The sequence below is a fragment of the Elephantulus edwardii genome, unplaced genomic scaffold (assembly GCF_000299155.1).
Source record: "Elephantulus edwardii isolate Elephantulus edwardi_28Jun2011 unplaced genomic scaffold, EleEdw1.0 scaffold00226, whole genome shotgun sequence".
Taxonomy (NCBI): Eukaryota; Metazoa; Chordata; class Mammalia; order Macroscelidea; family Macroscelididae; genus Elephantulus; species Elephantulus edwardii.
The window spans coordinates 2,678,900-2,703,170 of record NW_006399976.1 but is presented as its reverse complement, the minus strand read 5'-3'; the positions used below and the strand labels follow the sequence as shown (position 1 = coordinate 2,703,170).

The 24,271-nt window shown below is 45.0% G+C and overlaps 1 protein-coding gene across 1 annotated transcript; it reads left to right on the top strand.

Annotated features, from left to right (window-relative positions):
• Nucleotides 1–556: 556 nt before the first annotated feature.
• Nucleotides 557–22,619, top strand: LOC102850247 (leukotriene-B(4) omega-hydroxylase 1-like). Its single transcript, XM_006898296.1, has 12 exons — nt 557–754; nt 3,360–3,504; nt 8,894–8,947; nt 9,039–9,166; nt 12,610–12,731; nt 13,785–14,055; nt 15,294–15,360; nt 15,549–15,678; nt 21,563–21,696; nt 21,787–21,851; nt 21,995–22,077; nt 22,442–22,619. Exons 1-12 carry the CDS (start codon nt 557–559, stop codon nt 22,617–22,619), a joined length of 1,575 nt encoding a protein of 524 aa, XP_006898358.1.
• Nucleotides 22,620–24,271: the final 1,652 nt, after the last annotated feature.

Here is a 24,271-nt window from a genome sequence, read left to right as displayed (position 1 = left end):
CTGGCCACTACTGCATCCCATCCCCCATTTGGGGAGTTTGCCCAGCAGGGAGGAGGGGGTAAGTCTTTGGGGATTGGTTGGCCCAGGCTGAGGCCTCACAATTGTCCGAAGGTCAGGGTCAGCGACAAAGAGATCTCAGGAAGAGGGAAGGTATTCTGTGCAGTGCAAGCCACTGGAGACAGGTGTCAGGCTGGAGGTGGCAGGGTTGGGGGTCCCGGTCTTTGAAGCGGCTTCCACATAAGGCTAAGAGACTGAACCAAAGAGGAAGTTGGTCCAGGGCAGTAACTAATCGGTAACTGGATCCTCTGACAACCTCCCTGGATCTGCCAGCTGGGGCTGGGACTTCCTGTACTCCAACCACTCTCTCCCTCTGGTTCCACCTCTTTGTTTCCCTTTCTAATTCTTTCCCTGACCTTCCCTGGGCCTCTCTCCCCTCTCTGCATCCATGCTTAGCCATCTCTCCTCCTGCCCCTATAGACCAAACCCTTGGCCCATCCCTTTACTTTCTGACCCATCTGGCATCTGCACTCACCATTAGTGCTTCTTTCTCTGTAGGATGTCGCTGTTAAACCTGTCGTGGTGGGGAGTCTGGCTCAGCACAGCCTCCCCATGGCAACTCCTGCTGCTGACCGGGGCCTCCTGGATTCTGGCCCGGGTTCTGGCCTGGACCTATGCTTTCTACGACAAATGCTGCCGACTCCAATGTTTCCCACAGCCTCCAATGAGGAACTGGATCTTGGGTCACTTGGGCATGGTGAGTGGGGCAGCAGAATGGATCTGGAATGTCAGGAGTAGGAGAGATTAGTCAGAGGGCCTAAGACAGCAGAAAAGTGAGAGAGGCCAAGGGAAGCCCTTCTTTGCATCCTCAGCCTTGAAATACCCACCCCTCGCTTCTCTGTTTGTCTGCAGCATTCTCTCTCATTCTTCTCTTTCTTCATGCCTACTTTGGGTTATTTTCCTATCTGTGATCTCCCCATTAGTTCAGCTCTGGCTGCTCTGCAGAGCTCCCAGGGCTGGCTTGTGGAGCTGACTTTCTCCCATTCTCTTCCATAATAGAAGATCTCGACAGAAGTACAGTCCAGGGTCCCTCTACCTCCTAGACCAACTCTACTGCCTTCAGGTCACTGTCCACACCTCTGAGGGCTCCAGGGCTTCAGTCGCTGTCCACAGACATAATCCAGCTGGGCTGGAGGAGAGATGCAAGCAGTCTCCCCACTTCTCCCTTTCCTGGCCTCCCCTGTTTTTATCTTGCCTTCTAACCCCAAGATATGCCAAGGAGTCCCATTCCCTGACTTGGATCAAGGTTGACTACTTCCCCTTAGCGGTGAGGATGGTGAAACTTAATTTCACAGACTTTGGGCAGGGTATCAGGAGGTGGTACTCTGGGAAGAGGGTATCATGCTGGGAATGATTGAAGAACAAAGAGAGAGAGAGGAAAATACTCTGCAAGATGAATTGATATAGTGGCTTTAACAATGGGGTCTAGCCTGCTAGATATGGAGAAGAAGGCACAGGCCAGGGTGAGGTTAGGAACTGTTTATCAGGTTACAATGAGTCAGAGTTGACTCAACGGCATCTAACAATTAACAGCTTCCCCTTTCTAACTTCCCCTTTAAGAAGTTTCTTGGCCTCTGCCTTAGCCATGTTCAAATTTATAGTTAGACAATCCTTTCCCCAGTCATTTGTTTATCACCCATCTCTGGCACATGATGGGATGTAGGTAGGAACTCTATCTCCAATGCCCAACCCAGGAGCTGGCATACAGGTGACACTCAATACATGCACGACACCTAGAGATTAAGGATACCTTCTGGGACTGGGTAGCCATCACATCCTTAGGATATTTGGAGACACTAGGATTGGTTCTAGCCTCTCTTCTCCCAACCAGATTGAGGACAAGCACATCTCTCCAGCATACATTTTTTTGTGGGGAGATGAGAACAGTCACTTGGGGAAAAGCTCATCACAAAGTTCATTTAGAAGAAAATGTTCTCAGATTGACCAGGAAGGTTCCTCTGAGATTCTGGAATTTGAGGTATCTTCAGAAGTCATGGAAAGGAGACCTAATAGTGTAGTGGGTTACCTGTTGAACTATTAACTGAAATGTAGGTGGTTCAAATCTACCAGTTACTGGATGGGGAAAAGATGGAACGGTCTGATCCTGTGAAGATTTCTAACTTTGGAAACCTGATGGACGGTGGCCATGAGTTGTAATGGACTTGGCCGGGTGGAGAGTCAGAAGGCGCTGGAAGATGGGGAATGCCGTGTGTTATCAGCAATCCTTTTCTGATGATTTGGCCTCGAAGTCTGGCCTGGTCCTGGTCATTCTCCCTCTCCTTCAGCCTTCTTACCTTGTGACAATTGCCTAGACACCCACTCTTACTCTTTGGATTTGGGGCACCATGTACATTGAGCCCTCTGCTCAATCCTCAAGGTTCATTGGGGATCAGTGGACAGGTGAAAGGTGAGAGCAGTTTATGCATCCTGACCATTGGAAATTATGTCCTGAGAACCAGAGGGGCCTCTTGGAGGCCAAACATGAGCAAGCTGTCCACTGAAGACTCCTACTATGATGTCTAAGTAGTCAGGCTTGGGTGGTTAAGGTGTCCTGAGATAACTCAGGACTTGAGAGGACGTTCTAGAGAACACTGTTGACTGAGGTGTCCTGGGGACCTTAGAAAGCATCTTGGGACTTAGACTCAGACAGACAGGCCAGGAACATCCTCCTTTTTCCTCATCATTGCATCTGCATGTTTAGCCCCTGCTTGCTTTTGGCACCTTCAGACAGACAGAGACAGTACACCTTGACCAGGAAAAACTTCATTGAGGGGGGTTGTCATGTAATGAGTAGTCAGAAGTTCATGTGTGCTCCTGGAGGGGATGAGAGGCTGAGAGGTCTGGGTCTGCAGACCTTTCTGGGTGGAGGATCCAGAGGTTTTGATGTGGATTTCCAGGATTCAGAGAGCCTGTGGAAGCACTCCCCAGCGCTCCAGTCCTGAGAGCACACTGCTGTCTAGAAACTTTCTCATGGTTCTGCCTCCCCCTGTAGGTGTTCTTTGTGCTGCAGGAACTTATAGAACAAGAAAAGCCATCACTTACAGTCAATCTTTGAGGACGGAGAACCTGCCTTTTCTCTTCTTTCTCTGATATAATTTTAGAAATGGAGCCAAAGACTTGACCCTCAAGATCCCAAGGGATTCTTGTTCCTTTGCAAGGATCCAGAAGACACAAAGAGTATCTCCCTCCTGAAAGAATGCTAACAAATGTTCCTAGTAGAAGCTGTGCCACTTGTGAAAGCCAAGAAAGGGCAGAAACTTTTGGCTTTTTCTGGAGAGATGATCACTCCCGGTTGTTTGCAGATCCAACCCACGGAGGAGGGCCTGAAGAAAATTACTCAGCTGGTGACCACCCACCCTCAGGGTTTTAAGACCTGGCTTGGTCCCATCATTCCCATTATCACTCTGTGCCACCCTGACACCATCCGGCCTGTTGTCAATGCCTCAGGTACTCACGAGGAGCTTGTGGTGAGATGGGAGCTGGGCAGCACAGTGGGCTAGTGCTTCTCTATTCCTCAGTGTCTGGGTGGGCCCAGCAGGATCCCAGCCCCTTCTCTCTCTTTTTCAATCTTCTTTCTCTTTCTTTCATGCATTTAACCAGCCCCCACTCACCAACAGCAATGTACTTCTGGTATCCCACATCCAGGACCTAGTTCAGAAAGAACCTCAAATTATGAGAAGAAGAGATAACCCACCCCCACCCGCACCCCCTTCACGTGACCAGGAATGAGTACATGGGAAGACATAGGGTGACACAGCTTGGAGGAGAAGGAAGGCTTATGTTGGATCAGGTTGGATGGCTTCCTGGAGGAGGGTCTGCTAATACCAGATGTGGAATGATGAGTTGTTGTTGTTTGTTGTTAGGTGTTATTGTATTTAGTACTACTTATAGAACAGATCTGAACCTTGTTCTATTCTGTGCCATCCTCATCATCTCTGACATATGTGAGCCCCTTGCTGCAATCACTGTATCAATCCACAGGATGGGTCTTCCTCTATTTTGCTGACCCTCCACCTTTCCAAGCTTAATGTCTCTTTCTAAGGAATAGCCTCTCCTAACAACATACTCAAAGTATGTGAGATGAAACTTCACCACCCTTGCTTCTGAGGAGCACTCTGGCTAAACTTTCTCCAAGACATACCTGTTTGGCATTTGGCATCCCAGTTGTTCCATGGGATATTCAGTACTTTTCTGCAACACCACAGTTCAAAGGCATTGGTTCTTTGCTCTTTTCCTTATTCATTGTCCTCAGATGCTCCTAGCTGCATAGCAAGTGATTAAAAAGAAAATGGTCTGAATCAGGCAAACCTCGGTCTTTAAACTGATGTCATCATCAGTCCTCAGTACTTTGGAAATGTCTCTGACTAAAGAGCTTCCTAATGTAATGTCTTTTGGCTTCTTGAGCACCAAAGGTCAAATAGGTTTGATACCAAACCTGTTGACTGTGGATCCACAGAAGATGAAATCATTGACCATCTTCAGTCCTTTCTCCTTCTGTCATGATGTTGCTTATCAGTCCAGTGATGAGGATTTTTGTCTTCTTGATGTTGAGATGTAATCCAAATTGAAAGCTGTACTCTTTGATCTTCTATGGCAAGAATTTTAAATCCTCTCACATTCACCTGACAAGGTGGCATACCACAGGTTGATTATGTGTCAGCCTTGTGCAGGGACCATGTTAATCTCTGTATCATTCCAATTTTAGTGTAAGTGCTGCTGAAGACAGCACAGCACAGGTTGTTGATGAGTCTTCCTCCAATCCTGAAACTATATTCTTCTTCATAGAGTTCAGATTCTTGAATCATTTGTCCGGCACACAGATTGAATAGACATGAAAAAAAGGATATAGCCGTGCTATATTGATTTTAAACCATGCAGTGTTCCCTTGCTCTGTTCTGGCAACAACTTCTTGGTCTAGGTATAGGGTTTCTATGAGCATAAAGTATTCTGAGATTTCCATTCTTCTCAATATTAGGCCTGGATTGTTATAATCCATACAGTCAAATGCTGTTGCATAGTCAATAAAACACAGATAAACAGTCTTCTGGTATTATCTGCTTCCAGCCAAGATTCATCTGACATTAATGATATTCCTTACTACCACAGCCTCTTTTTTTCTTTTCTTTTTATTTTATTTTATTATTTTGTGTGCGTGTACCGTCAAATCAGATCTGACTGGTACAGGAGGATATTGCGCCTCCTTCTCCGGCAGAGCATCTGGTGGATTCGAACCGTGTTCCTCGGGGATTGCAGTGCAGTGTCTTGCCACTAGGCCACCAGAGCTCCCCACAGCCTCTTTTTATTATTATTAATTTTAATGAAAGCTTACAGACTTTGGATTGCCATTCATTCATTGTTGCACTTTTCTCCCTGCCGCCTCTCCGCCCCCACCCCCCAGTACACTCTTCTCTTTCAAAAGTAAAAGAAAAATTCATTCATTGTTTTACAATACCTCCCCCACGCAGGGTTACCCCACTATTCAGCCTTTACTCTGGACTCTTGTCATGACAATAATACCTAATCGCTTATCCCTTTTAAATAGTCTTCTCCCTCATCTGTTTCAATGCAGTACACATTATTTATCCCATCTTTCCAGTCTCTCCCCCAACCCCGATGTCAGTCCTGTTTTACAACAGTGGCACTATGAAGTATTTGTCCGATTGTGACTGAGATATTTCACTCAGCGTAATGTCCTCCAGGGTCACCCATTTTGAATAATATTTCATGAGTTCCTTGTTTTTCAATGCAGTGTAGTATTCCTTTGTGTGAATATACCACAGCTTTTCAGTCCATTAGTTTGTTGATGGACACTTAGGTTGTTTTCAACTCCTTGCTATTGTGGACAAAGCCATGATAAACATGGATGTGCACACAGCCACTTTTAAATTCAGCTTGAACTTCTGGAAGTTCTCTGTCAATGAACTCGTCTAGTCATTTTATTTTGTTATTTTCCTCAGTCTTTAGCTTACAAGTGATATTAATGATATTGTTTGATAATTTCCACATTCTATTGGATCATCTTTCTTAGAAATGAGAACAAATAAATCTCTCTCTCTCAATCTGTTGGCCAAGTATCTGTCTTCCAAATTTTCTGGCACAGGCTGCTTAGCAAATCCACGGCTGTATCTGTCAGTTGAAACATGTCAACTGGTATCACATCAGTTCCTGGGGCATTATGTTTTTAACAGTACCTTCAGAGCAGTGTGCATGTATTCCTTCACTGCCTTTGGCTCTTTATCTTATGCTTCTTTCTAAAATATTTCCATGTTGACCATTTTTTTTTACACAGTATTAACAGTTTTAGTTTACTTGGTTCCACAGTCAACACTCTTGGTAACTGCAGCCAGGAAATCAAGAGAAGAGTTCATTGGGAAAGTCAGTTGTGAGGGACCTCTCAAGAGTACTGAAGAGCAATGATGTCAGGCTAGAGACTAAGGTGCAGCTGATCCAAGCTATGGTCTTCGCAATTACATGCTATGCATTGGAGAGTTGGACAGTGACTAGGGATGATAGTTAGAGAATTGATGCCTTTGAGTTGTGGTGCTGGAGAAGAGTGTTGAATATACCATGGACTGCTAGGAGAACAAACAGGTTTGTCCTGGAGAGGGTGAAGCTAGAATGTTCCTTGGAGTCAAGGATTCTGAAGCTTCATCTGACATACTTTGGGCATGTAGCACTAACAGACTGGTCCTTAGAGAGGGACGTCATGTTTAGGAGAGTGGAGGGATGGCGTAGGAGAGGAAGATCCTCGATGAGATGGATCAATTCTGTGATTGGAGTGGTGGGAATGAGTGTGTCTGAGATGGCAAGTTTGGCACAGGATAGAACGGTGTTTAGGGTTCTTGTCTATAGGGTCGCTATGAGTTGCAAGCAACTCCATGGCACATAACAACAACAACAACAACAATTTCTTCCATCTTCTTTTGATACTTTCTAGATCATTTCAGATTTTGCCCACAGCATCTTTCAGTATGACAACCCAAGACTTGATTTTATTTTTTAGTTCCTTGAGCTTGAGAAATATTGACCAAGTTCTTCCCCTTTCGTTCCTCCAACTCCAGCTATTTGCACAACCCATTATGATAACAAATGATAAGTAGGTAGTTTTAAAGTAGGGGAGGGAGGTACAGTGAGTGATGATGGCCTCTGAGATTTCTCTAGTCTCTGCCCAGTCACTCCAGCTGTAGCCTTTTGAGGATAGCTTTGAGTCATTACTTCTGCGTCCAGGTTAGCATCTTCTACTGCATCTTGTGATCTGTCCATCTAAGTAAACAATTAATCTCCTATTCCAGACCCCAGATATCTTCCCTAGGAGACTTCACTTTATTTCTACTTTTCTCTTGGTCCTCTACCTTTTTCACCCTGGACAAGGGAATGATATCTCTGCTCTGTCGTTAACCTACTTGGTAATCTGGATGGGATCCCAACTCTTTGGTTGCCTAAGGCCCTTTTAGTTGTAAATGGTAGAAATCCAACCAACCATTTGTAGCCCAAGTAAAGGGAGCTCTGGTGGTCTAGTGGATAGAAGGCTGTGTTGTCAATCCAGTGGTAGGTGATTCAAATCTCCTAGATGATTTGAGGGAGAAAGGTGGAAAGTCTTCTTCAGTGAAATCTCCTGCCTTGAAAACCATCTAGAAGGTCAGCGATGAGTTCTTTCTGACTTGGTGACAACAAATCGTTGCTGAGTTTGTGGTCTAAGCAAAGAAGAGGAATCTACTGACTAAAAAAAAATCTGGTGAGAGTAGCCTTCAGGCATGGTTGGATCCGGGTCTCAAACAATGCTTCCAGGAATCTGTTCTCATCTCTTGGTTATTACTTTCCTTCAGTTTTACTTTCAAGAGAACTCTTTTATTGTAGCGTAAACGATGATCCAAGAAGCTCCATTCCAATAGAAAAGCTTATGTTTCCACACAGAACGCCAGTAATGGCCTGGTCTGTGTCAAAGCCCCAATTCCCAAGACAACTGCTGGGATTCAGGTTCCAGATGGTCATTTAGTTTCTGGGGTACCACTGGCAGATGACATCATATTTCAGAGCCGCAGTTTCCTTATCTGCAGAAAGAGGGTAAGAGGAGCACTGGGATGATAGTGTTGTTGAGTTCCCAGTGAGGAGACGCTCTTTATGCCCCTATGCCTGAGAGACCGTGAATAGTCATGTGGCAGGTTATGGAGCCAGTGGGAGGCTCAACATGAAAGGGGCAAGTGGTAGAAGAGGGGTCTCAGGTCTCCAGTGGGTTTCTGCCTCCAATCCTTCTCTCTGGCTGTGTTAGCAGCATAAACTGGATTATCTTTGTTCTTCCCCAAAGAGCTCAGAGCAGGGTTTCTTAGACTTATAGGACATGGCCAGCACCTTCAGGGATGTGTGCTGCTGGTGGGTCACAACAAAGATACCTCTCATCCATATCAGAGTGTGTTGTGTCAAGTTGTGGATGTGCCATAATGTGCTTGCTAATTTGTCACAATGCCAGAGTGTCTTCACATGTTCGAGGACACTGAACCATATCAGGGTGCCCTCCCTCACTTCACGTCTGCTCTTTGTGTTTCAGAAATGTTGGATAAGGAGGAGAAAAGTTCAGACATATAGAGATATGAGGTGTCATGTCGAGGGGGTCTAGCATGTTGAGATATCAATGTGGATTCCTCCTGTGCTCCACTCTTACATTGCAGCCTGTTCTGATTCTCTTTCTCCCAACCTGTTTCCTCTGTTCTTGACCCTATCACTGCTATGCTGAGCTTGGAGGGAAGTATAGATCCCTGGCTGGAAGCTCACATCCTCACCAGGAGTTCTTCCTTTACTCTTTCTCTCCATAATCCCTGATGATATACAATCATGTCAGCTGCCATTGCACGTAAGGACGTGGTCTTCTACGACTTCCTGAAGCCTTGGCTTGGTGAGTAACTTCAGTTAAGGGGGTTGGGGACATTCTTGGAGTCCAGTGGAAGGGGCTGCTCTTGCTCACTGCCCGTGGTTGCCTCTACCAGGGGATGGGCTCCTGTTGAGTGGCGGTGACAAGTGGAACCACCAACGTCGCCTGCTGACACCTGCCTTTCACTTCAACATCCTCAAGCCCTACATGAAAATCTTCATTGAGACTGCAAACATCATGCACGTGAGTCTCTTGAACCCAGAATGCCTGATGGAACCTTGTGGGAGGGACCACAGACAGATTTGATTGGAGTCTTGGTTCTGAGCAATTTCAGGATCATGGATTGCTATTTCGTTCTATTTCTAAGCCTCAGCTTCTTCATTTGTAAATTCAGAATAATGATGTTCATTTTTAAGCCTATCTAAGACAGTACAACAGAATTATGTTCCTGGTACACAGAAGGTATAGAAGGTATACAGAAAGTATTGGTATTTATCGTCACCTCTCTAAAGCCTTGGAATCCTGAAACAGTGTTGGTGATAATGTGGAAAATTGTTTATTAACTACTGTTGTGTAACAAAATACTTTGAAACTCACTGCCTTAAAAGAATTAGCATTTGTTATTGCTTTAGAATAAATTATTCAGATTATTATTTTTCTGGTCTTCACTGGGATCACTCATGGATTCATGGTCCAGTATATATCAGGTAGGAAACTGTTGATTCATTCTGGGCTCACTCAGATGTTTGGACATCTGCTGGTTATAGATTGATTTACGGTGATCTTGAATAAGCCAGCTGATCTCTTTTAGGTGCTTTCTCTTTCTTACCTTCCATCTGTCAGCTAAGTGTATTTACATAGTGAAAGTATGGTTCTAAGAGAGTAAAAGTAAGCTATAATGCCTCTCGAGGTCAAGGTCTAGGCCTAGAACTATCATGCCCTCATTCTCACCAAATTCTATTGGCTAAATCAAATCCCAAGGTCATTTCAGACTCAGAGGGTTGGGGAATAGGATCCACTCTCCAATGAGAGTTAGTGTGAAGTCACACTGCAAAGAGTATAGCTGTAGGTAGAAATAAAGGATAGGAAATATGTGTCTGGGATTTGTTGTTAAGTTGTTAAGTGCCGTCGAGTTGTAGGTGACTCATAGCGACCGTATGAATGAAAGTCCTCGACACTTGCATGACTTTCATCCTTTCTCCAGGTTCATAGGGTTTTCGGAGGCAAGCTATTTACAGAAGTGGATGCCACTCCTGCTTCCAAACTTGTTTTAATCAGGGTACACCCTTACTTCCCCTTAATTTAAGGCTCTGGGCCACCCACCCACTTTTGAAGGGCAAAGAAGAGCAGTAAAACACAGCAAAAAGGACCCCAGAAACTTCCCTTGTCTTGACTGCCACCAAGTTGAGCCACCAGCCATCCCACCAGTCACCAGCCGACTTCCAGATTCACAAGTTGTTAAATTAGCTTATTACTACTGTTTCATGGATTTTTCTAGAAGATATGGGTCACCAGGGTTGGAGTTAGAGGATTACTATTCACAGCACAGTAAGCATCATGTTGGTTTGCATCCTTTCCCAAATGCCCAAATCCCACAGGAGCAACATCAGTGGAAAGAAATGGATACAGTATGCTGTAATACTGCTGTGGAGGAAGATAGCATTGAGTTTAAGGAATCTGATATTGTTATAGTAAGCAGAACTCAGCCAGAATCCTGAACAAAGGAGGACATTTCCTCATCTCTCAGTTACGTGATGCAACCCAATTGTCTGAAAACTGGTCTGTTGTTGTTGTTATGTCCCATCGAGTTGCCTGCGACTCATAGCGACCCTATGTACACAGCCCTAAACTCTACTCTGTCCTGTGCCAATCGCACTGTCTCTGACACTCCCATCCAATTATCCTAGTCACTGAATCAATCCACCTCATACAGGGCCTTCCCCTCCTGTGCTGTCCCTTCACCCTCCCAAGCATGATGTCCTTCTCCAAGGACCAGTCTCTCCTGACAATATGTCCAAAGTATGTTAGACGGAGCCTCAGAATCTTTGCCTCCAAGGAGCAGTCCAGTTTAGCCCTTTCCAGGATGAATCTGTTTGTTTTCATAGCAGGCCCTGTTACCCTCAACACTCTTCTCCAGTGCCCCAGCTCAAAGACATCAATTTTCCTTCTATCCTCCTCAGTCATTGTCCAACTCTCTGATGCACAGCAAGTGATTGCAAAGACCATGGCCTGTATCAGATGCACCTTAGTCTCTAGAGAGATGCCATTGCTCTTCAGTACTTTGGAGAGGTCCCTAACAGCATGCTTTCCCATGGCAATACACCTTTAATTCCCTGGCTACTGATGCCAAGAGTGTTGACTGTGGAGCCAAGTGAACTGAAGCTATCAACAATATCAATCTTTTCAACATCCATCCCTATGCTGCCAATTGGTCCAGTGGTGAGAATCATTGTCTTCTTGACATTGAGCCTTGGTCTAGTCCAAATAAAAAACATAAGGGTCTTGTATTCTTACCATGTCCAGGGATAATGCACAACCACACTAAGGGCTCATGGAAGAATACCTCTGCCAAAATAGGGAACACATTTTTGTAATCTATAACAAGTATTCTGCTGATGAAGCTAATACAAGTTCAGGGTATGGAGCACTAGCAATATGCCAGAAATTATGTGGCATTTTATGACATTGTTGTTGTTGTTGTTGTTGTTGTTATGTGCCGTCGAGTCGCCTGCGACTCATAGCGACCCTATGTACAACAGCCCTAAACTCCGCTCTGTCCTGTGCCAATCGCACTGTCTCTGACACTCCCATCCCAATTATCCCAGTCACTGAATCAATCCACCTCATAGAGGGCCTTCCTCTCCTGCGCCGTCCCTCCACCCTCCCAAGCATGATGTCCCTCTCCAAGGACCGGTCTCTCCTCACAACATGTCCGAAGTAAGTTAGACGGAGCCTCAGAATCCTTGCCTCCAAGGAGCCACCCGGTTTAACCCTCTCCAGGACAAATCTCTTTGTTTTCCTAGCAGTCCATGGTATTCTCAGTACTCTTCTCCAGCACCACAGCTCAAAGGCATCAGTTCTCCTTCTATCCTCCTTGGTCATTGTCCAACTCTCTGATGCATAACAGGTGATTGCGAAGACCATGGCCTGTATCAGACGCACCTTAGTCTCCAGAGAGACACCACTGCTCTTCAGCACTTTGGAGAGGTCCCTAACAGCAGACTTTCCCATGGCAATGCGCCTTTTAATTTACACTTATTTAATTCTCACAACTCTATGGCTCAGAGAGATTATATATCTTGTCAATGTTCACTTAGCTAGTAAGTGATGGAATTAGGATTCCAGTCAGCTCCATATGATACTGAGGAAGGTCATGGTAACATTTGGTGAACATGTATCATTTGGAATCCAAATGGAAGCGGCAATGACATGACCAAGAGCACTTGGAATATAAGTGGCAGATGTGTGACTTGAATCCAGATCTCCTAACTCCCAGAAATGGGGTTTTGGGTCTTAATAGTGGCAGCTTCCACTTCCACCCAAGCCTGTTCTACTTAGGGTTGGGTGCCTTGGATGCAGAAACAGGAGGTTGGGTTTAGGATGGCGTTCACCTTTTGACGGAAGTTGGAGAAGGGATCCCAGAGAAGACAGTTCCAAGGCTTACCTGTAGCCTTTTCTTTGACCAGGGTAAGTGGAAGTGCCTGACCTCTAAAGGCAACATTCGTCTGGACATGTTTGAGCACATCAGTCTCATGACTCTCGACAGCCTGCAGAAATGTGTCTTCAGCTTTGACAGCAACTGTCAGGAGTGAGTCCTATGTTTGGATCTGGGCATTTGTGCTATTGACCCAAGGGGGTAAGTGAGAAGAGAAGAATGACCTGGGCCATCAGAGAAGGCTTTATAGGAGGTAGGTGGACAATAAATGGACAGGGAATGGGAAAGAATGTGGTTACACTGTGGGTGTTACAATAAATATGATGAAACAAAACGTATCTGAATGTCTGAATGGAAAATGAATTTGCCTTTTAAAAGTTCATTCAAATCACTGTAAAAAGAAAAAGAACTAAAGGATAAGACATGGTAGAAATAATTTTCATAAAGGCAAAAAGTCAAGATGAACAAAGCTGTACAAAAGATGGTGAGGGATTATTTTGGAAATGAAGCTTGACTGCTAGGTAGGATCTAGATCTTAAGGGTATTAAAAAATGAGGCAAGATTGTTATTTTAGGGTCCCCATAGAGACATAGGAAGGGTAGATCAGGGGCATAGTTATAGATGTTGTTGTTTTTGTTGTTGTTGTTGTTGCTGTTAAGTGCCTTCAAGTTGTAGGTGACTCATAGCGACCCTATGAATGGAAGTCCTCGACATTTGTGTGACTTTCATCCTTTCTCCAGGTTCATAGGGTTTCCAGAGACAAGCTATTTACAGAAAAGGATGCCACTCCTACTTCCAAGTCATAGATGAGCTTTAGAAATCTGCTTGCATTTATTTATAAGACTGAGTGCTAGGTAGACACTGGATGGTGGAAGGAGACCTAGGCAAGAGATAGGACCATGGACCACTTGGAAGAGAATGAAATGTGAGCTGTGTGGTCAGTTTGAGCAGGAGTTTCTGAGAATGATGAGCATTATGTATACTCTATTCCTCATTACCTAGCCTAAAGGTACTCTCAGGTGTGGGTGAGTGTGGAGAGAAGTTTAGAGTCATACATCCAGGCTCATTCCTCTCATGCATCTCTTGGTCCACCTTCTTTCAAATGCTCAGCTTTCTGATGAAGCTAGTACTGACTAGCAGGTAGCAGGTGAACCCTGGGCTTTAAGTGTATGAAGCTGCTGCCTTCATTCTCACCTCGTGCTGCAGGAAGCCCAGTAAATACATCACTGCCATCTTGGAACTCAGTGCGCTTGTAGTAAAGCGACAGCAGCAGCTCTTCCTTCACTGGGACTTCCTGTATCACCTCACTCACTATGGGCAACACTTCAGAAAGGCCTGCCGCCTGGTGCATGACTTCACAGATGCAGCCATCCGGGAGCGGCGGCGCACCCTCTCAAAACAGGGCATTGATGACTTCCTCAAGGCCAAGGCCAAGACCAAGACTTTGGACTTCATTGATGTGCTCCTGCTGAGCAAGGTGAGTGCCTGCTGGCTGTGGCATGTGTGTGAAAAGTAAGCAAGAAGACCTCAATTTCAGATGTCAGATAAAAGAGTCTAAAAGTAGTTTCTCTGGTACTGGGAAGTCATGGAAGGTATACAAGAGGAGGAGAGCCATGTCTGAGATGTTTTAGAGATGATTTTACGGTATACAGGCTTTGTTGTTATATGCCATTGAGTTAAATCCAACTGATAGTGAGCTTATGTACAACAGCTCTGAACTCTATCTGGAGTCAATTTCATTGTCTCTGACACACCTACCATCCCCTCCCCATTACACCAGTCACTAAGTCAATCCATCTCATCCAGGGTCTTCCTCTCTTGTGCTGTCCCTCCACCCTTCCAAGCATGATGCCACTCTCCAAGGTTGGTCCCTCCTTGCAACATGCCCAAATGCCCAAAACATGTCAGATGGAGCTTCAAAATCCTTACTTCCAAGGAACAGCCTAGTTTCACCCTTTCCAGGACAGATTGTTTGCTCTTTTAGCAGTCCGTGATATATTCAATACTCTTCTCCAGCACTGAGACTCAAAGGCATCAATTCTTACTCTAACATCCTTAGTCATTGTCCAGCTCTCTGATGCATAACAACTAATTGTGAAGACCACGGCCTGGATCAGGTGCACCTTACAAGCTTTGTTGTTGTGTCGTAGTTGTGTGCCATAGTGTCAGAACTAACCCATAGTTGACCCCCCCCCCGTGGGCTTTCAGAGGCAGTTAATAGTACAGGAGGACATTGCCCATCCTTCTCCCTTAGAATGGCTGGTGTCTCGAACTGCGTGCCTTCGGTATTGCAACACAGCTTCTTGCCACTAGAACCATGAATTCCCTAATTTGTTCTTACAGTCTAGTTAGTTAATTAGAAGACAAGTCTTTGAAGAGGGTCCTAATGTCACCTGGACCCATGATGACCCAGCATGCAACAGAATGAAACATTGCCTGGTTCTGGCCCCATCTTCACTATTTTATGCTTACTCTTGTAGCTGTGGTGTATTTTTGAGTGTCTTCCAACTCTCATCATATTGGACAACATTCTATTGTGATCTGTAAGGTTCATTTTTAATGTAGACTGTCAGGCATTCCCTCCCCACTTCAGTTTATCTTCATTTAGATGCTCCATGGAAACATTACCACCATATATGACTCTGCAGGTTAGGCTCAGGGACTCATAAAGCTGATGTGATAGCAATGTGTGTATTGATTTTGTCTTTTCTCCAGGATGAAGACGGGAAGCAGCTGTCAGATGAAGACATTCGAGCAGAGGCTGACACCTTCATGTTTGAGGGTGAGGTCCAGCATGAGATGGCATTGGGGCAGGGGGTGTCTTTTCTTCTTAGGATCCTGCGGGAAGGGTTCTGGACTGCCTCATCCAGCCCCATTATCCTCATCCTTCCTGGTTATCTCAATGCACCAGAGCTGTCCTCACTCGTACTGAAACAGTCAGTGACTAAAGCCCACTTGGCTGTCTCTCAGGCCATGACACCACAGCCAGTGGCCTCTCCTGGATCCTGTACAACCTTGCCAAGCACCCAGAATACCAGGAGCGCTGCCGAAAGGAAGTGCAAGAGCTCCTGAAAGGCTGTAAGCCAGAAGAGATGGAATGGTGAGGAGAGTTTTCACAACCTGTTCTTTGAGCTCCTTACCTTGACTCTGGTGGGCTTGGGGCAGGAGAAAATTTTCTGCGTATTCTTCCCTAATTGCACAGCAAGAATAGGCACAGAAGCCAGATGCAGAATCATTTGTCCAGGTTTGCTCAGCAAGGGAAAGGTTATGGCTTTGAGTTAGAACCATCTGGTCAATGGAGAGAATAGTGACAGTGTATAATGGGAGATATTAGCACATGCTCAACAAATGAACTTCACTTGTCCCTTGTTTTTATCTTTAAAATCACACCTTTAAAAGTCTTTTTCCTCTGGATATTGGAACTTTTCCAATTCTTTAATTTCTACTTTGTCATCTGGCCAGGGATTCACAGAGAGATTCTGGGCATGAAATCTTCCATTTCTTGTCTAGGAACTCTTATATTATTATCCATCCATTCCTCACCAGCAGCTAGGAAATTAAAAGACAAATTGCATTGGGAAAGTCTGCTGTCAGAGACCTCTCCAAGGTACTGAGGAGCAACGATGTCAGTCTGGAGACTAAGGTGCACCTTATACAGGCCATGGGCTTTGCCATTACTTGCTATGCTTCAGAAACCTGAACAATGACTAGGGATGATAGAGGGAGAGTTGATGTCTTTAAGCTTTGGTGGTGGAGAAGAGTATTAAATATACCATGGACTGCTAGGAGAACAAACAAGATTGTCCTGGAGAGGATGAATCCAGGCTGCTCCCTGGAGGCAAGGATTCTGAAGCTCCGCCTGACATATTTGGACATGTCGCAAGATGAGATCAGTCCTTGGAGAGAGAAGTCATGCATGGGAGGGAGAAGGGACAGCACAGGAGACAAGACCCTTGATGAGATGGATTGATTCAGTCACTGGGGTAATAAGGATAGGTGTGTCAGAGACAATAAGATTGGCAAGAGATACAGGAGGGTTTAGGGCTGTTTTACATAGGGTCACTATGAGTCGCAGGCAACTCGATGGCACATAAGAACAACAACAACAAAAACAGTCCTCTCCAAGCACACTCCCTCGTGCCCAACTCAGAGGATACAGTAGCTAGTAAATAAAGCAGATGGTATCCTTGTAGCAGGGTAGGGGCGAGGATGTTGTTGTTGTTAGGTGCTGTCTAGTCAAGCACAACACAGCAACCCCAAAAACAATAAATATGAATTCTGTTCTATCCTGTGCCAACTTCACAGTCTCTGACACACTTGAGCCCATTGCTGCAGTCACGATGTCAATCCACAGAAGTGAAGGATTCCTCTCCTTCGCTGTCAATCTACCTTCGCAAGCATGATGTTACTTTCCAAGGAATAACCTTTCTTAGCAAAGTGTGGGACATGAAGCTTTGCTATCCTTGCCTCCAAGGAGTTGCAAAGTAGCTGGACTTTCTCCAAGATGTATTTGTTTGCTTTTTTGGCAATCCAGGGGATGTTCAGTACTCTTCTCCAACACTACAGCTCAAAGACAATTTTCCTTCTGCCATCCCTATTCATTGTCTAGTTCTCAGATGCATAATAAGTGATTGAAAAGACCATGGTCTAAATCAAGTGCACCTCAAACTAGCATCATTGTTCCTCAGTAATTTGGAGAAGACCTCGACTGCAGAATTTCTCAGTGCAATACATTTCCTGACTGCTGGTACCAAGTGTACCATACAAATCCGGTGTATGGAATGCAGTTGTGCGCGTTTTGCCACCCTGTCAGGCTTCTCATCCTAGGGGAAGGAAACAGAGAATCTCACTTCCGTGTAAAAGTAAAAGCCTAGAACAAGGTGAATCTCTTGGACGTGACACTCCCTACTCACACTCTTATAGCCAGGGAAGGAGCTCTGTAATGAGACAGTTGAAAGCTGCAGCAGGAAAATGGCAGCAAATAGAGGCAACAGGAAGAGCAGACCCACAAGATCTTTATAACCAGATCTATGATCTTCCTCGCCCCTCGAGTATGGAGTGAGATAGCTGAAGGCTTTGGGACAGGAGCCTTGACCAAGACTGAATGCCTTTGGACATTTGCCATAGAGCTAGAGAACTAGAGATGAACACCTGGGTTGCTTAGTGAAGCAAAGTGTTTTGTCACATGGAAGAGCTAGAAAAAAGGGGGCAGTGGGTTAATACTTGCCCAAGCAGGCCAGAGACAGGGCCACAAGACTAATGGCTAGTGAAGTGTCTGTCCTTGACCACAGCTGAGGAGAGAGTGATAGTGAATCATTTCTGAGCTTGAATTGGATAGTAGTGCATGGATGTGTAGTGATGTTAACAGAAAGGTCAGTTGTATAAATCCACTAGCTGTTCCTTGAGAAAAAGATGGGCAGTCCTCTCCCATAAATATTTCCAGCTTTGGAAACTTACTGAAGGGTCATAATTGAATCATAATTGGCTTGATGGCAGTGAGTACTGGTTTTTCTCTATTAAGTCCTAAGGGTTATATGTTCTGTGTGGTCATTGCAACAAATTATTGGCCCTAGTAGAAAAACAGTATGTATCATGTGGGGGACAATTGGTGATAAGATTGGCAGAACAAGTTTACAGTAGGCTGGAGGGCATATCTGACCTCACAGGATTTAGTTTCTGGCTGTGAATTCTGATTAGGGATTATCTTTCCCCACTGAAAAGTTGTACGAGGTCAGATGACAAAAATGCTCCAATGGCAACACAATTTTTATCAAACTCAAGCCAGTTTCTACTGAGTAGATTTCAACTCATGATAACCTGGGCATGTCAGAATAGAATGGCTTACAGGGTCTTCAAAAGCTACAAACTTTAGCATTTACTTATAAAAAGCTCATTTCTAAAATGAACCCTCTTCTATTCTGTTTTATAATCAACCCTCTTCTTCTATTTCTAAAGCTTTTGGGGGGCTTGTTTCTCAGATGTTAAATTTTTCACTGTTCATGTGCCTCCCAGCTTTTTAGATGGTTCCTCGTGTTGATGATTTTGTTCTTGCAAAGATTATCATGTTCTTGCAAAAGTACCACGTTGATCTCTTTATTACAGCCTTGTGAACCTGGTAAAACGAATTCCTCTTTTTGATTTTTTTTACATTGGCCTAGCTCTCTTTTCATTATCTTTTATTCTTTCTGAGGAAAAAAAAAATTAGGCTAAGTTTGTCAAGTTCCTAAGAAAATCGGCCAGATTGTCATTAAATATATGATTTATGTATGCAAAGTGGAATATTTTGTGAGGAACACACAATCTTCCAAAGTATATAATGAATATCCACTCTAATGGAATGGAAAATACCAACTTAGAGATCTTACGCACGCTGTGAAATGAACCCTTTGATATTTTGCTACTGTGGCAGACAGAATCTTCTACTCATATTTCACTCAGATTGAGTGAGATTTATAAGTGAATACGAAATATGGAGCTTTCAAATTTCTTGATAAATTTAATCCAGCTATTTATATTATTATTAACATCTTTTATTTCTTTCCTTATAATCAATTAATGTTATCTCAAGGCAAATGGAATTGGATACTAACCCTTGACAGGTTATCAAAGTTTTCAAGTGGATCCTCTTGTTCTTTCTAAGTATAAAAGGAACACTACTGGGGTAGTGTGTAATAAATATGTCAGGCTGCCAAACAAAAGGTCAGCAGTTTGAATCCATCAGCAGCTTCTACGGAGAAGGATGATCAGTTTATTCCATGAAAATGAAAGGCTCAGATGGTTGTCTTGAGTCAGAATTGACCCAGTAGCAATGAGTTTGAATTTTGGTTTTCAAATATACAACTGCTATTTATCAGTACAGATTAACTTTGTCCACAGTTCTAATAACTAAATTTAAAAAAACAATCTTATTGTGTCAGCTAGTGTCTCTCTCTAGTACAATATTAAGTAAGAACACCCAGCTAAATTTTCTCTGGTACTTATATGATTGAGATAGTTAACAGTTTTGGTTTACTTGATTTCACAGTCAACACTCTTGGTAACTGCAGCCAGGAAATCAAGAGACGAATTGCATTGGGAAAGAGGGACCTCTCAAGAGTACTGAAGAGCAATGACATCAGGCTGGAGACTAAGGTGCGCCTGATCCAGGCTATAGTCTTTGCAATTATGTGCTATGCATCGGAGAGTTGGACAGTGACTAGGAATGATAATAAGAGAATTGATGCCTTCGAGGTGTGGTGCTGGAGAAGAGTGTTGAATATACCATGGACTGCTAGGAGAACAAACAGGTTTATCCTGGAGAGGACAATGCCGGAATGCTCCTTGGAGTCAAGGATTCTGAGGTTTCGTGTGACATACTTTGGGCATGTAGCAAGAAGGGACTGGTCCTTGGAGAGGGACATCATGTTTGGGAGAGTGGAGGGATGGTACAGGAGAGGAAGACCCTCAATGAGAGGGATTGATTCTGTGATTGGAGTGGTGGGAATGAGTGTGTTTGAGATGGCGAGAATGCCACAGGATAGAATGACATTTAGGCCTCTTGTACATAGGGTCGCTATGAGTCACAAGCAACTCGATGGCACATAACAACAACAACTTATATGATCTGCTCTTAACAACAATAACAATGTATATGATATTGCTTCTCTAACACAATCCTGCTTACTGAAACTGAGGAGGACCTGAAGCACTTGCTGCAGAGGGTCAAGGACTGCAGCCTTCAACATGGATTGAGGTTCATTGTCAAGAAGACAAAGATTCTCACCACTGGACCAATTGACAGCGTCAGGATGGATGGTGACGAGACTGAGATTGTTCACAGCTTTAGTTTGCTTGGCTCCACAGTCAACACTCTTGGTACCAGTAACCAGGAAATTAAAAGATGTATTGCCATGGGAAAGTCTGCTGTTATGGACTTCTCCAAAGCACTGAAGAGCAATGGTGTCTCTCTGGAGACTAAGGTGCATCTGATACAGGCCATGGTCTTTGCGATCACTTGCTATGCATCAGAGAGTTGGACAATGACTAGGGAGGATAGAAGAATTGATACTTTTGAGCTGTGGTGCTGGAGAAGAGTGTTGAGGGTACCAGGGATTGCAAGGAAAACAAACAAATTCATCCTGGAGAGGCTTAAACCAGGCTGCTCTTTGGAGGCAAGTGTTTTGAGGCTTCATCTAACATACTTTAGACATGTTGTAAGGAGGGACCGGTCCTTGGAGAGGGACATCATGCTTGGGAGGGTGAACGGACAACGCAGGAGAGGAAGGCCCTCTATGAGGTGGATTGATTGAGTGACTGGGGTAATCAGGATCGGTGTGTCAGAGACATTGCGATTGGCACAGGACAGAGCAGAGTTTAGGGCTGTTGTACATAGGGTCACTATGAGTTGCAAGCTACTCGACGGCACATGTCAACAACAACAATGATTTTTTAAATACTGTGCTAAAATCTGCATAACAAAACACACCATCTCAGCCACTTCTCTAAGTACAACTGCGTTGATTATACTTATCAAGCTGAGCAACCATTCTTGAAATTGTTTTCCAAATCATTTCACCACCACTAACGCAAACTTAAGATCTGTACAAAAACCTTCCTCTTTTTTCTTCTAAGTCCTGTTAACTGGGTTGCTATGAATCATGCTTAAACTCGAAGGCAATCAACAATAACCACCACCTATAAAAAAGCTCATATGACATGTGTAACTTTGTGAACAGTTTAGTTTGTTCAGGAGAATGTATTCAAGGTTCATCCATGCAGTGGACGTGCATCAGGATTTCACCCACTCTTGTGCCTAGGCAGTATTTGATTGTGTGTATGTGTCACATTTTGTATATCTGTTTATTCAATTAAATTTAAACTCTGGTGCATCTGGCATCTATTTTGTTTTAGGGAGTGAGGGTCAGAGAGAAGTGGCAAAGAGTGTCAGCAGGTGGCTGGGAAGTCTTTGCTCCCAGGTTAATTTTTGGAGGATGTGGGTTCTTTAGGGACGACCTGGCCAAGCTTCCCTTCCTGACCATGTGCATCAAAGAGAGTCTGCGACTGCATCCTCCAGTAACAGTCATCTCCCGCCGCTGTGCCCAGGACATAGTGCTTCCAGACGGTCGGGTCATCCCCAAAGGTGCTCACAGGGGCAATGGGAAGGTCCTGGGCAGGAAAGGGGACCCCTTAGACAGCAGGGACCTCTTCCTGACTTCCCCGTCTCCCACAGCTACCATCTGTCTCATCAACATCTTCGGGACTCATCATAACCCCTCCGTGTGGTCCAATCCTGAGGTACTGCTTTTGCCCATATCATCATTTCCTACCGTAGGGATGTGGGGAAGGGGCAGAGAATCAGACTGCATGCGCATGTTCCTCTCTGGGGCTGTTTATCCTGGGAGACTCCACACCTACCACATCTGTCTCTCCACCTCCAGGTCTATGACCCCTTCCGCTTTGATCCAGAAAACCCCCAGCAGAAGTCACCTTTGGCTTTTATTCCCTTCTCTGCAGGGCCCAGGTGAGACCTGTGGGCCACTAAACTGGGATGGGTTGTGGGTGAGCTCAGGGACTTCAGGGACTCCTGAATATGGGCTGGGGGAGTTTCTGGTGGTCAGAGTTCCCTTCTCCTGAAGGTTTGGGGGGTGGAGGAGCGATGGGATACCAGTCACTGTGTCTGCCCTCCTTCCTCAGTATCTGCTTTTCTAAATCTGGAATTGGAATCTGAGCCAAGCTTCAGGGAATCCTTTGCGGGGGGGGGGGGGCTCCTGCTCGTTCAGCTCTATCTTTATCACCTAGGCTGATGAGGGTGAGGGCGGGAATCTCGGGCTTCCAGGTGCCTGGATGGGCATTCTGGGTGAATCAGACCCCCTCCTGGCCTGCAGGAACTGCATCGGACAGATTTTCGCCATGACTGAGATGAAGGTGGTCCTGGCCCTCACGCTGCTGCGTTTCCGTGTCCTGCCTGACGACATTGAGCCCAGCAGGAAGCCAGAGTTGATACTTCGTGCTGAGGGTGGGCTGTGGCTGCGAGTGGAGCCGCTGGACAATGGAGCACAGTGATCCACTGAATCCCTCAACAATCCCACTGCCAGCTCGCACACATATTTCAGCAGACTCAAAGAAATAAAACTGTGCCACCTCTTCCCAGGTCTTTCTAAGCAACAGCAGTAGCTCTTGGGGACCTCTGAAACTCAGGTTTGGGAGGAGACTGGTCAATGTCCCTGTCCCGAAAATTTCCCATCATGCCTTTGAGTCCACCTAGAACACAATGAGGAGTGTTAAGTTAGCAGATTTAAGCAAGAAATCAGAGAGAATGAGAGAAAGCTTAATTGAACTTTATTAAAGGAGGGGAATGGGGGAGTTCCCAGGTGTGTTCCCCATTCTGGAGATGCAGAATGGGGAAGTCACACTGTGAACTTACTGGGGAGGATTTTTATAACAAGAGTCTTTAGGGAGGGACATTCTACTTTGATGAATGGTCCTGCTAGCTCAACTAGGCAGGCAAGGCCATTTGCTCTTCTTATCAGCAGCAGGTATGGCCTTCAGTGTTTGAATTCTGAATTCATTCTTCTCGTTGGCCCCTTTTGCCCAGACTTAAGAAGGGGATTAACCAGTGGGAGGTGTTGGAGGAGAAAGTACAGTAGAGTTGTTGCTATGTGCCTTCCAGTCAGAACTGACCCCTAGCTGTCCTCCAGCAGGTTTTCAGAGGTAATAACTTGCACAGGAGAAAACTGCTTATCTTTCTCCTGTTGAAGCAGCTGGTGGATTCCAACTGGGTACCTTTGCGTTGGCAGCACAACTCCTTCCCACTAAGGCACCAGGCCTCTCAGACTGGTGTTGAGGATGTAGTCAAAGAATAGACATTCCAAGTGCAGAAGAATCCATAGTGACATACCCTTCCTCTGAGCTGTGAATGTCCCCCCAGATGAAGTCCTGTGGCCAGTCCAGAATATAGGGACAGCGTGTCTAGTGATTTTGGTTCATTCCCTGTTGTTAATGACTAATTGGATGTTCTCCATCCCTTGCCTTCAAGAGTACCCTCCCTATTTTCTCTGGGCATGTGGTGCCATGGTAAGCAGATATGACCTGAGCCTCATCCAATATGGGTCTGGTGTTGCCACAGAGAAAATGAGAGAGGCTGATCTCATTCTTCACCTCCACATTCCTCTTACTTTCCCATCATAAGCCTGTAGAATCAGGGCTATCTTGGTTTAGGGTGGTGGGGGCAGGGCACCTTGAAAGTCAAATACAGAACTAGAGATACAAGAAGAATTCAAAGAGCACGGGCCTGTGGCTCCAGGATGTTTAGCTTCATGACTTTGGGCATGCCACACAATTCCAGGCTGACTCTTCCTCACATTCCTCACCTACATAATAGGCACAATAGCAGTATCTTCTTCAGTCTTGTTCTGGGCATTGAACATGTAAGACTCAGTTGTGCTTGGTGCACAGTCAATGCTGAATAAACCCTCCCAGAAAGACTGGCTATTCTTGCAAATCAGAACATGCTGCCTTTGCGGCTGTTGTCTGTGACGTTGCGAGTTTCATAGTGTGACTGGAATTCAAAGGAGAGAGTTTGAATTTTGGTGCTCTTTGAATGAGCTCCTATTCCTCCATCTGCTAGAGTACTCATGGGAGCATCTGTTTCTGAGATCGTGAGGCACCAGGACATCTGATGAATGAGGACATCAGAGGAACCTCAGTTAATGGCT

Coding starts and splice junctions, on each gene's coding strand:
- LOC102850247 (XM_006898296.1), top strand. CDS start 557: ATGTCGCTGTTAAACCTGTCGTGGTGGGGAGTCTGGCTCAGCACAGCC. Junction 755..3,359: donor TCTTGGGTCACTTGGGCATG/GTGAGTGGGGCA, acceptor GGTTGTTTGCAG/ATCCAACCCACGGAGGAGGG. Junction 14,056..15,293: donor ATGTGCTCCTGCTGAGCAAG/GTGAGTGCCTGC, acceptor TCTTTTCTCCAG/GATGAAGACGGGAAGCAGCT.